We start from the raw sequence: 11,490 nt of genomic DNA, 5'->3' as shown, positions 1-11,490 counted from the left end.
ATATCACCCTTGTCACATGAGATCAACCTCTTCATCTTTGTTCCTCAATCTTCATCCAAATCTAATTACAAATACAAGATGAATAAATTACACTAACTACTCTATGCTAAACTAAGAAAAACTAGTGAAGACTACATTTTTGTGGAGTTTCTCTAGCCTTCCAAAGTTATTTTGGATCTTGTAAGTCCATGGCTATATATAGATGAATGCAATCAGGAAATGAGGCTTGAAACATCCCTTTTACAGCTGCTAATTGGTTGTCATACGTTCATCCATAGCTGTGAATTATTGAAGGAGAAAACAGGTTGTACCAATGGAGAGCAGCTATTTCTGATCAGAATCTGGTTACTTCACTGCTATTTTCTCTATGATGCCGGCTGAATTGGCTCTTGTTCAAAACATTGAAGTTGTAGTCCATTGAAATATCTGTCCAATGCTTCAAGAATCATCCAATTTGGAGTTCTGAGGACCAAGATATGATAAAAATACCACTAACTGGTTAATTCCACGTTTTCAGCTCTCAGCAGCAGACTTTTACTTCTGTATTTCAACATTTTGACCAGGAAAACAGCCGAATTGGACTTTGATGTCTTCATACCAAATGTAGATCTGTTTCTTAGCTTTAAAAATGGTTCAAGAATCATCTCAATCCAATGTATGTAACTCAAGATATAGCCAAAAAACAAAAACGTGTCAAAACTGAACATCTTGCTTCCTTTTGACTTTAATTGCATTTCTTCTTTCACACTTCATATTCTATTTTTATCACTTTAATCCATCATCAATCATCAAATTATATTCTCAATGCACTCCATTTGATGATTGAATCAATAAACCGATAAAATATAAAATTTTTATCATAAAAATCCATAGAAATGTAATTTTCACACTTTAAACCACAAAATGCATATTTTCACTAAAATCTTAGTTAATTATTTATAAAATTAAATAAAACACACCAAAACTAACCAATAAAGCACACTAAAAATACGTAAAATATACTCTTATCACATATGAGCATAGGATTCCTTCCTGCTCAAAAAGATTACAACTACAAGTAATGTCTTTAGTTATTGGATTCAATGTCACTCTTCTCTCCCTTCCTCCATCATACTTATTGACACTATATTCTACATGCATTGTAGTATGCTTTTGATCCAAGATCACCATTGTAGTGGATTCATCATATTCATTTTGGAATGCAACAAACATGCATAGAAAGTATATAGAAGCTGCCTGGATCAGTACGGGAGTCTGTTGCAATCCCAACATTGGCAGCTTCTGTCGACCGTGATACTCAGCTCTTAGTTCACTATATCTTTTTTCATCAACAACTTGGTTAAAATGTTTGAAGAATTGAACCAGATCATGATTAAGTTTCAGATATTTTTTTATGGAAGCATTTAGACTCTCACTTAGTTGGGTGCTACGCATACCTGCAGTCCAGGCGCCTTTCATGAAGCATTTTGCCCATTTCCTTCGATATGCATAAATGCCACGCAACCATTCATTTGTTTCGAGCTTGTGTTCTTTTAACATTACATCCCAGGCCATGATAAACTCATTTTCATCTTCTATCTCATACATACATTTAGCAAATCTATATGGGAGATTACTACCATCCTTGTAATAGTTCCTAATGTGTTTCAAGAAATTGACTACAATATGAAAAGTGCACAGACCATGGAATGTTGAAGGCATAACAGCTGAAATTGTAGCGGTCATGGCTGCATCCTGATCTATGAAGATGATTTTTGGGTGCTTTCCACAAATTGCCTCTACAAATGTACCGAACACCCACTTGAATGATTCAATGGTCTCATCATACAATAGAGTTGCTCCAAAAATAACCAATTGTCTAAATTGATTGAATTCCACAAATACGCCCAATGGTCTGTACTGCTTGTTAGTTTTATATGTGGTGTCAAATGTAACCACATCCCCAAAATAGATATAATCCATCAGCATTGATGCATCAGCCCAAAATATATTTGTAATTTATTCTTCACAATCAAGCTGCTCTGCGTGAAAGAATGACGGATTTTTCAATTTTTATTTTTCAAAGTATCGTAGCATTGCACCAGTTTCACCATACTTTAATCCCCTCTCTCTTTTTGTTCATAGATAGCGTTTTAAGTCATCACGAGTGTAGCCAATATTGTCTAATCTACCTGTCTCTTTTCCCATGAGTTCATGGGATTGTTTCAAGGATATTCCTGCATCATTTGCAATCTCAGCTTGGGCTCCGTGAGAAATACTTACCTTTCTTTGCGAACGCATCATATGAGCACATTCTGAAATGTGTAATGTGTGATTATGCTCGATTACCAGATCTCGAACCTGATACTTCATTGTTTCTTTGTTCAAAATTATCCCCATTTTAGCTTCACATCCGATTTTTGTTTTAGCCCGAGTTCTCTTTGGTTTTACATCTCCTTCTTACCGTCGTTTGAAACCTTCTTTGCAACATGCGTACCTTCTCGATGTAACTACACCATCTTTATCCTTGTTCAAGTAGTCTCTCCGAACACCGAATCGAAGAACTAATCCGTACCTATTGTAGAAGTTGTATACCTCATCTTCTGACTGAAACTCCATGCTGATCTTAGGACACAATGCTTCCTCCATGGTGCTGTATTCGACAAAAGTATTTTTTGCTATTGTTTTTCAAGACAAACTATTATATTTATTTTTTATTTCCTTATTCACATCATAAGCACTTAATTATTTGTATTCACATATGTACATACTTTATAACAAGGTGTACACACTTTACAACATTTTGTAAAATAATTTTTATGGATATGTATATTCTCTGTAATAGGTAATTACATAACTCTAATAATTTGCAAAGCATATTTCACTATATAATATATACATTTCAAACAAATATCATAACCAATTTGTGTATAATATCAGTATTTACGTACTTTACAATTATATGTACACACTGTATAACAATGTGTACACCCTTTATATTAACTTGTAACGTAACAAATGCATGTATGTAAAATACACTTTTACGTAGCGTAAGGTTCGACAGAGTTCTCAAAATCTATACATTGTCTTTTGTACCGTTTGTGTAGTTATTTAAGTTGGCTACATTGTTAAATTATTTTTACGCTTATGTTATTTTATTTGTACATATCCTCATTCATTTTTTGAAACTCTGTACGGGATCTTTATTGTACAAGTTAACCATTCTCTGTAAAAGGATAATGACATACTTCTTATAATTTTCAAATCATGCTTCACTAGATAACACATTTATTACAATCAAATTTCATATAATATTAGCATTTACCTTGGACAGAGTTCATCATGTAGTGGATTTCAGATAGGCCGCTCATAAGTCTCGGCTATGCATTTGTTACTCGATGAATATCTATCTCAGGCATCCACAAGTTAAATCGGCGTGTATTATTGCTGCAACGGATCTTCACAATTATCTTGTGCACACCTTAGACAAGATGTCCGTTTTGATAGGGTTTATTTAAGAGTTGGAAGAGAAGAAAACAAAGATTTATGTTTATGTTATGCGAAATAGTTTGTTGAGAGGAGAAGAACAGAAGGAGCTGCAGCGTCAATGTATTGTGTTCAGAGAAAATCCACTACTGCCATTTTCTTCCCACCTCTTTTAAGTTGAAAGAGTTTTAAAGCTCGCCGATCGTACCAAAAGTTGATTTCAAATTTTGATTTTGAATTTTTCATACCCTTAACGGCCAGACCAAACGGAGTTAAAAGTCAAGTTTCTATTAAAGCTACAATCCTCTACACTCATCTCCATTTTGTTCCCCATATTTTTGGCCGTTGATGATGAGCCCATCTAATCTTTGCCATGAAAAGTTTCTAGACGGTTGTCAGACAACCGTCCAGGCCCCTGGTCCATATTTGCCAACCCTTCATCTTCTTTCATCTTCTCTAGAGGCCCTAACAATAAAGGAGCTCTCTCTGATCTGCTTAGGCAATAAATCTTATCGTTTTACTCTAGCTTCACAAGATTATTTAGAATTGCTTCTTCTCTCGTCTTCAATTTACATAATTGTTGTGAAATTCCAGCTGAATATTCTTCACTCCAAGAAGCCGTGAAGAGGTACTTGATGTGTAGTTTTGCTGTTGGATATTTTTACTCTTTTGTTTTTTGTGTTTATGTAATGTTAAAGATTGAATTTTTTTCATTTGAATGATTGGTGGCTGGTGAATTTATGGGCTAAATTGAAATGGGATTTTAGTTAAAAGTTAGAAAAGTGAAAGGGATGTTAAAGTTTTGATCTTTGGTTTGCATCGATGAGTATTATGTACTTTACAGGGTGTTTTTGCTGTAATGAACCCCTGTTTAAGTTTTTTCCCCCATAAATCTCATAGTTTTTCTATTGAGAAAATCATAGTTTTTTGTTTTATATGCTTTTGTTATTCTGTTCTTCATGGAAACTATGAAATAAAAGTTGTAATTTGGATAATAAGTTGGCTGTGTGTTTATGTATTTGATGGATTGGATACCTGGATTGGTTTTTCTTTGAGATTACCTTTTTTTTTTGGTGGATTTATTTTATATGCAAGGTAAGGATTATGATACTCATGGATTGCTATTTGTTTCTGGAATTTCAGGAGTGCTCAGTTTCATGATTTAACTTGCAAACTGAATGTTGTTATCATATCCTTGTTTAGCTGGAGCAAGATAACTCAAGTTTTATTGCTGTTTTTTTATGATAAGTTTTAATTTAAAATCTTTCCTAGCTTGGCCTAGATGCTGCTGCTACTTTTCTATTTATTTTTATTTTTTATCATATTTTTTACTTCAGAACTTCTCTTGCTTCTTCTATATGTAGAGGACTTCTACTGTTGTCTTGTGATTTTATTCGTTCTTAATTGTTGACATTTTGATTAATCTTGTAAAAGACTCTGTTTGATGGTGCTTAACTATGGAAATTATTGGTGCAGAGATAAGGGTTGTAGCTGGCAATCTTTAATTTCATCTGGAGAAATTTATCACAAAATAATATCTTGCTTTGGATGTCTTAGTGCTTAAGCTGAGTGAGTGCTATAAGTTAACTGAACAAAAGGTCTGGAGTATCCCTTGTTTCGTCTGCAGAGAATGCTGAATTACTGTCTTTTGATACTTGATTGGTAGTTCTTGTAATGGGGCTTATGGCTGTTCTTCTTCATGACATCTTCTAAGTGTAGAAGATACTGTCTAGATACTTATATGGTTGTTTCATGCGAGAGGTGGATAGATGGACTTTAGTTCTCCTCATTGTTTTGGCCTCCACCACAAGATGTAGAGCAAAGGAAGGTGTGATTTGTTGTATTAAAGACACGTACTTTTCTTTATTACCTTCTACATGCATATGCATGACAACTTTTTTTTTCCTTCCATGTTCTCAATAAAAAATGTGTCTTTGGTTCTCTTTGGCTGAAGTCTAGCTGCTGAATAGAAGTTAAATGACATGTTTCTGATATTTCTGATTTATGTGTTGAACTTGTCAATTGCATTACTCTATTGTGTTTCTTCTCCTACAATCTATCACTGTTTCCATTGTAATTGATAACTGTATCCATGATCTCATGAATTAACTCCAAAACCACATGGAATTGGCAATCATAGAATAAGATGTTTCTAAATTACATATGATAGAGTAATTTTTTTTAATAAATTCGATGAGCATTAGCCTTCTGAAGAGTTTCCTACACAAAAAACAAGTCTTACTCTGCATTTTGTAGCTTTTGAAGGTGCATGTTGTCTAACTCATGGAAGCTTGAAAAAATTCCTCCTTTCTAGAGCCCAAACAAGCAAGCCATCTTTTTATAGCCTATTTAGATTTAATATATTCCTCAGTTGATACTAATAATGAGATTTTGATGAAGGAAAAATTCTTGTTTATCTGTTACCTGCAACTGGGGAAAAACAATTTGATCAAATTTGAGGATCATGTTAAAGGTTCCAGAGTAAAATAAATAAGATCAAATATAGTAAAATCCTAATCATTTGTAAAAGAAACTTTGCAAGTCTTTGAAAACTTGTTGACTGCTCAAGTTGGCATTCCAAATGAACAGCTTCTGCAAGTCATTTCTGTCTTGTTCCTAAAAACTTTGTAAGTGTACAGTTCTTTGATTCTTGCAAAGATGCAGCCTAGTTTTTAGACTTTGATAGCTTGATAGGAATAAATTTATCAATCTCATAATTCAGTAGTAGCTTATAGCTATTAGCTGCGGGTGCTTGATAGCATCTGACTGACAACACTTATTTGTGCATGTTTTCCTGTGAGAATGGTTGTTTTATATTGATTTTCTTTTTAAAAATTTCATTTTGGATATTTTTGTATGACATCTACATTGTTTACTCAGTCACTGACGAGATTTATATTAGAAGCGTACAGATTGATATCATTCTAGAATCCACATGTGATTAGTTTTTTCACCCATATATCTTAGCAAAATAATTAAGATTGGACTATATTCTTGCAATTTATTTTTCTTCGCGCTTCTTATTGTTTCTTAGTTTCTGTCTAAAAGTATGCGTCTGATTTCCCTGTGACTTACAATTGTTTCCATATGTTCCTAAGCTTTACCCTAATACCATGCATCTCTGATATGATCACCTTAATGACTTCATAGCTATGTTTCTAAGTAAAAATGGTTGACAAAAAATGATGTTTGACTTTTTCCCTTTCTAAAGTTTTGTTCTGAATTCTTCTATTGTTGAGAAACATTAGTGCCTGACGAAGTTATGCACTCTATTCTGAGATAGCAGCATTAACTCATTACTCTGTGGCAAATGTCTTATACATTTGCACCTGTAATTAGATGTTCTAATGCATGTTTACATGCTATGCAAACACAAATCTTCATCATTGTGTTTCACTCTGAAATGCAAGCTAATATGTGATGTCTGTTTGTAGAGAGGTGCCGCATGTTTATTTGAAGAGTATAGTACGCAAACACAATGTTGAAGCTCCCTCTTTAGGTAAAAATCTTAAAGTTCATTCGTATATGTGAAATTGACAACATTTTTTCTATCAATTTGAGATTAATTGTTGATATTGTCCAATTCTATGACATCAGCCGATGCATTTAATAACGTAGGTAGCTTATGTAACAAATGCAATTCAAAACTGTTCATTCCTTGTGTGTATCTCAACTTCGCAAGTCTGAAATAATTTTTAGCCACTTTTTTTTAAGTATTAAAATAATATCTCTGTCACCATCCAGGGTGCCAAATGACCATGATAAGAAGGATATGAGCACATTAAGCAAAACTCACAGATCGAAGCAAATCAAAGCAAGGAAAATCAGCTTAATTATCTTTGTTTCATCAAAAGAAAGTCGATGATGCTAGCGAAAGGGCGATGGAAGTAATTGAAGTTCTTCACATGAATGGAGAGAATGGAGATAAAAGTTATGTAAACAACTCATTGTTTCAGGTTGTCTACTTATCCTAAATAAATTCTGCTCTCTTTTTACTTCTAACTCAATTTTCTTCTTCTCTATATATTTAATATAATCATTGAACAATATATTTTGTTCTTGGGATTACTTCCTAACTTCAAAATTTGCACCAAGCTTTAATCTTGATACAATCTTTGCATGCAGATTTTTTTTCCTTTTTTTTTTGGCTTATAAGGAAAAAGACAACAATTTGATTAGTATTTATTTATCTTCAATTTGGACCATGCAGTAAAAGGTGATACTAATGACTAGGCCAATAACAGAGGTGGCCATTACTGATCTCTACTGCAGCCTCATCCCCAAAAGCATCAGCATTGCGAACTTGGGATGTTCATCTGGACCTGACACTTTTCTGGCATTTCTAAGCTCATCAAAACTGTCGACAAGAAACGCAAAATTTTAGGCCATAAATCTCCAGAATATCAAATATACTTGAATGATCTTCCTAGCAATGATTTCAACACCATTTTCAAGTCTCTGCCACGGTTTCAAGAAATTGAAGATGTAGATGGAATCAGGGTTTGGACCATGTTTTTTTGCTGGAGTTCCTGGTTGATTCTACCAAAGGCTTTTCCTGACCAAAAAATCTTCATTTTGTTCACTCATCTTATAGTCTTCAATGGCTGTCCCAAGCATGTTTTCTCTTTCGTTTTTTTTTCTTTTGGTTGGTTTCAAGTTTTGAATTTTTCTTTTAAATCGAACTTAAGTAATGTTGGTTTTACTTCTTAGGTTCCTGAATTGGAAGAAATTAATAAAGGAAACATTTACATGGCAAGTTCAAGCCCTTCAAGCATGATAAGGGCATATGTCAAGCAATTTAAGAAGGATTTCTCGACATTTCTGAGCTGCCGAGCAGAGGGATTGGTAACCCATGGCTGCATGGTTTTGACGATTTTGGGGAGAAAAAGTAAAGATCCTTGTAGCAAAGATGGCTGCTACATGTGGGAGCTTTTAGCTTTGGCCCTTAATGATCTCATTTCTGAGGTATTTGCCTTGTATTTTGAATAATCTTATTCTTAGAAAATTGTGTAATTTGCTTCCATTGTACACTACAGTTCAGCATATAACATATTCTCAAACCTTCACGCAATTAAACAAAATAGGAATTAGCGTTAATTGAGTTTTATCTAAAGAAGTCTATCATCTTGTAATCTTTGAGCTAGACGTCAGAGTTGTCAAAACTAGAACTAGAACAGTGTGCTTTTGACTTCTGAAGTTATAAACTAAAACCAGTAGGAGTGCAATAGTACTCTTAAATTCTTGATTATGTCTTCTTCAAAATTTTGTTTCTGACATAACATATGCAAGTTTACTTTGAAGCTTCCTATTAATTAACACTAAAGATTTTGAAACTATCCTATGGCATGTCATCTAAGAGAAGTTGTTTTCGATATGATTCATAGCATTCAAAAGATGTGAATTCCAATTTGGTCTGGCTTATTGGAGTCTCAAGCTTCCCCTAACTTGAACTTTTATTTCTTTCCCTTTTTTCTATTGCTTCTTTATAGGGGATTTTTTTCATAAAGTTATTTTATTAAGTAACCTAGTTAATACAGCATCAAAAATTTCATTGGCAAGGCACTTATCAAGTTATAAGTAAAAATACAATTATTTATTAAATAACCAAGTTAATATTTTATTATTCAGTTATTTCATCAGCATTTCTTTCCAAAAAAATAAATAACTGCACTTGTATGATTCCTCTTCATATGTTGCTGTCCTTTTTAACTTTGCATTACTGTTCATGCATCCGATGCATGTTCTTCCATTTGTATGTCCATCCTACAGTATCCATGCACTTAACTATTTTTTCAAAATTTTAAAATTGACAGGAATAAGTGCAGGTAAAAAACTGCACTTTAATATTGAACAGGTCTAAAGTGGAAAAAATTGCATGGGCGAGAATTATAAAAGAGTGGCTAAGGAAGAATTATGCAGCTTGTGTAAATTATATCAAGGACTGCAGAGAACTTAGCTGAATAGTGAGATATGTTCCTATGCAGTGACTTCTATATTACCAGCACTTGCACTTTATGCCTTTAAATCTTGGTTCACAACAATGAAAATTTAAAGCAATGATCAATTACATTATTGTTATCCTCTAGACCATTATATCGAGCTACTTACATAACGTACTTTGCCAATCCATTAATCTCTTATTGAGAGTTTAGCATTTAAAAACTGAAATCGGTTTTGCTCTACTTATCAGAGAGAAAAGTGGAAAGCAACTTTTTCCCACATTTGTGGTTTTAGAGTTTGTTGCCTTGCCTGCATTAGATAATTTTATTTGATGCTGAAACTATATCAGTATTTCCTTTTGAATTTAATCGATCACATCTTGCAAAAAAGAATGCACAGTATTAAGCGCAATAAAGACACCTATTCATGACTATTTCAGTTGCATGTCTTCTGAATTTGTAGCCCAGCTCTTCATTGGCTGTGAGCGGATTAATGAGATGGCACTCACTTGTGTGTCCAGTTTGAATCTGCTGCTATTAAATGAAAGACATAAAACGAGCGAGTTTCAATTTAGAAGTATACGATATGGGCAGGAGCATAACTGGTTCCATGTAGTTTCTAAGGTCATTTGAAAATAGCAAGTTGCACTACAGATTTGTGAGCCTGTTATTATACAAAATGGCTCAGTAATCTAGAATTATATCGTTACAAAGAATGATTTGCTTGTTGAAGGTACTCACAAAACATCTAGCTTCTTGTTGAAGATTAGAACAACTCTGACATTAAGTTCCAGTTTGTTTTCTTTTCCCATTTTTGTAATGGGTTAAGTTTCTTAAGTTACCAAATTTAGAACATTCTCATGTTCTTTATAATGCTTGCTATCTGTCTAAAGTATTTTTTCATGTACTTTGCATCATTCACTGAAATCATGATATAGAACTTGACCTTTGACTTGATATTGTTTTCTATTCTTGCTAAGCCTGTCTGCTGCTGTTTGTTTTGTGTAGGCTCTGTTCAGAGTTTGAAGACTACTGGACCTTTAAGCTTTAAAAGTCTTGTTCTCTATTTTCTTGGAAGAGTTGGCTGCAAGAAGCATTTGACAAGGTATATAGCTCTGTGAAAACTTTAGAACCTACTTTTCAAGGAGCTGGTCAGACAATGTATCCTCGTTGAAAGACTGCATTGGATAATTATACTGATGTTTCAATATCTATTATTCCATTTATTTCATGAAATATGGAACGAGTCACGTGTTGCATCACATTGCGAAAATTGCTACTATACTAACATGAAAAACCTTTCCAAATAATCTTCAACCCAAACAGGCTCTTCAATTTTCAATCAAGGAATAGCTTAAACTTTTTATCCTGTTTTAAATTTCGATCCAGTGAACAGATAAAAACTAACATCAATCTTGTATTGTCCATTTACACTTTCAAACATCACTTGGCAAGGTAGAAGCATATTTATACGATATACATTTTTGGCATGGAAAGGATACCAGCCAGGTATGCTCCACCTCTTTTTAATTGTGTAAAAACCATATTTGGGGTTAAATTTAACTTTCATTCTGAAACTTTGGTATAGGATGAGGCTAAAACAGCAGCTGTCAAAACTGCTAAATTTAGCCTCTCCAGCACCGGCTCTGTGACCCTTCCATTTTTGCATTCTGAGACTCCTTACCAGTGGCATGCATTAGGTAGGAATTCTTTACCCCACTGAAGAATGCTAGTTGGGCCTATTGAAAATTTCAAAGCCAAAAGCACCTCACCATCGCTTGGCAGTAGTATTAATTCATGTTCAATACTCCAATAACTTTATCCTTTTGAATCAGCATCATATATCCCTACTTTTTTGAAATATATATATATATATATAATATCACAATAACAAATGTAACCTTACTAATAGGTCTAAAGTTCCCACGCCTTGCGTGGGAAGCCACCCCTAGTGTTCATATATGAAACAATGCATATTGCATGCCTGACCATTCACGTGCATGGCACTTCAAATATGAAATGCTCTATAACATAGAAATCCAATTGATCTTCCATACATCTTGTTTACCAATCACACACAGAACTC

At 33.8% G+C, this 11,490-nt stretch overlaps 1 protein-coding gene across 1 annotated transcript; it reads left to right on the top strand.

Annotated features, from left to right (window-relative positions):
• Nucleotides 1–3,898: 3,898 nt before the first annotated feature.
• On the top strand, nt 3,899–10,734 carry LOC113775962 (salicylate carboxymethyltransferase-like). The gene is made up of 6 exons (XM_027321023.1): nt 3,899–4,093; nt 4,942–5,293; nt 6,900–6,964; nt 7,210–7,421; nt 8,176–8,430; nt 10,413–10,734. The coding sequence occupies exons 4-6, from the start codon at nt 7,347–7,349 to the stop codon at nt 10,428–10,430; spliced, it is 348 nt and encodes a 115-aa protein (XP_027176824.1). The 5' UTR covers nt 3,899–4,093; nt 4,942–5,293; nt 6,900–6,964; nt 7,210–7,346; the 3' UTR covers nt 10,431–10,734.
• Nucleotides 10,735–11,490: the final 756 nt, after the last annotated feature.

The sequence above is a fragment of the Coffea eugenioides genome, chromosome 6 (genome assembly GCF_003713205.1).
Source record: "Coffea eugenioides isolate CCC68of chromosome 6, Ceug_1.0, whole genome shotgun sequence".
NCBI lineage: Eukaryota > Viridiplantae > Streptophyta > Magnoliopsida > Gentianales > Rubiaceae > Coffea > Coffea eugenioides.
The sequence above is the reverse complement of the archived record's forward strand: the minus strand, read 5'-3'. Positions and strand labels throughout refer to the sequence as shown.

What these genes read in the sequence shown, in the direction of transcription:
- LOC113775962 (XM_027321023.1), top strand. Translation starts at nt 7,347, where the DNA reads ATGGAAGTAATTGAAGTTCTTCACATGAATGGAGAGAATGGAGATAAA. An exon ending in TAAACAACTCATTGTTTCAG is followed by an intron (nt 7,422 to 8,175) that starts GTTGTCTACTTA and finishes TTTACTTCTTAG; the next exon opens with GTTCCTGAATTGGAAGAAAT.